This window comes from Diaphorina citri, unplaced genomic scaffold (assembly GCF_000475195.1).
Source record: "Diaphorina citri unplaced genomic scaffold, Diaci psyllid genome assembly version 1.1 scaffold130684, whole genome shotgun sequence".
NCBI classification, from domain to species: Eukaryota; Metazoa; Arthropoda; class Insecta; order Hemiptera; family Psyllidae; genus Diaphorina; species Diaphorina citri.
Genome location: NW_007507615.1, coordinates 1 through 252, shown reverse-complemented (window position 1 = coordinate 252; position 252 = coordinate 1). Strand labels below are relative to the sequence as shown.

At 46.0% G+C, this 252-nt stretch overlaps 1 protein-coding gene across 1 annotated transcript; it reads left to right on the top strand.

Moving 5' to 3' along the window:
- Window positions 1–3: 3 nt before the first annotated feature.
- LOC108254495 (dynein light chain 1, axonemal-like) lies at window positions 4–244 on the top strand (the record flags this gene model as incomplete). The annotated part of the gene is made up of 1 exon (XM_017449474.1): window positions 4–244. A coding segment is annotated over one exon (241 nt), but the record flags the coding sequence as incomplete, so codon positions are not given.
- Window positions 245–252: the final 8 nt, after the last annotated feature.

The following is a 252-nucleotide window of genomic DNA, read 5'->3' as shown; positions in this document are numbered from 1 at the left end:
AGTTTGAAAAAGCTGCGGATTCTCGCCCTAGGACGTAACATGATCAAAACCTTTACCGGTCTGGAACCTCTAGGCGATTGTCTGGAAGAACTTTGGATCTCGTACAACTTTATAGAGAAGACCAAAGGCATTGGGTCGCTGAAGAAGTTAAAGGTTCTGTACATGTGTCACAATAGTGTGAAAGAGTGGGGGGAGCTGAACAAGATCAACGATTGTCCAGTCCTGGAGGATCTGGTGTTCTGTGGTGAGTTG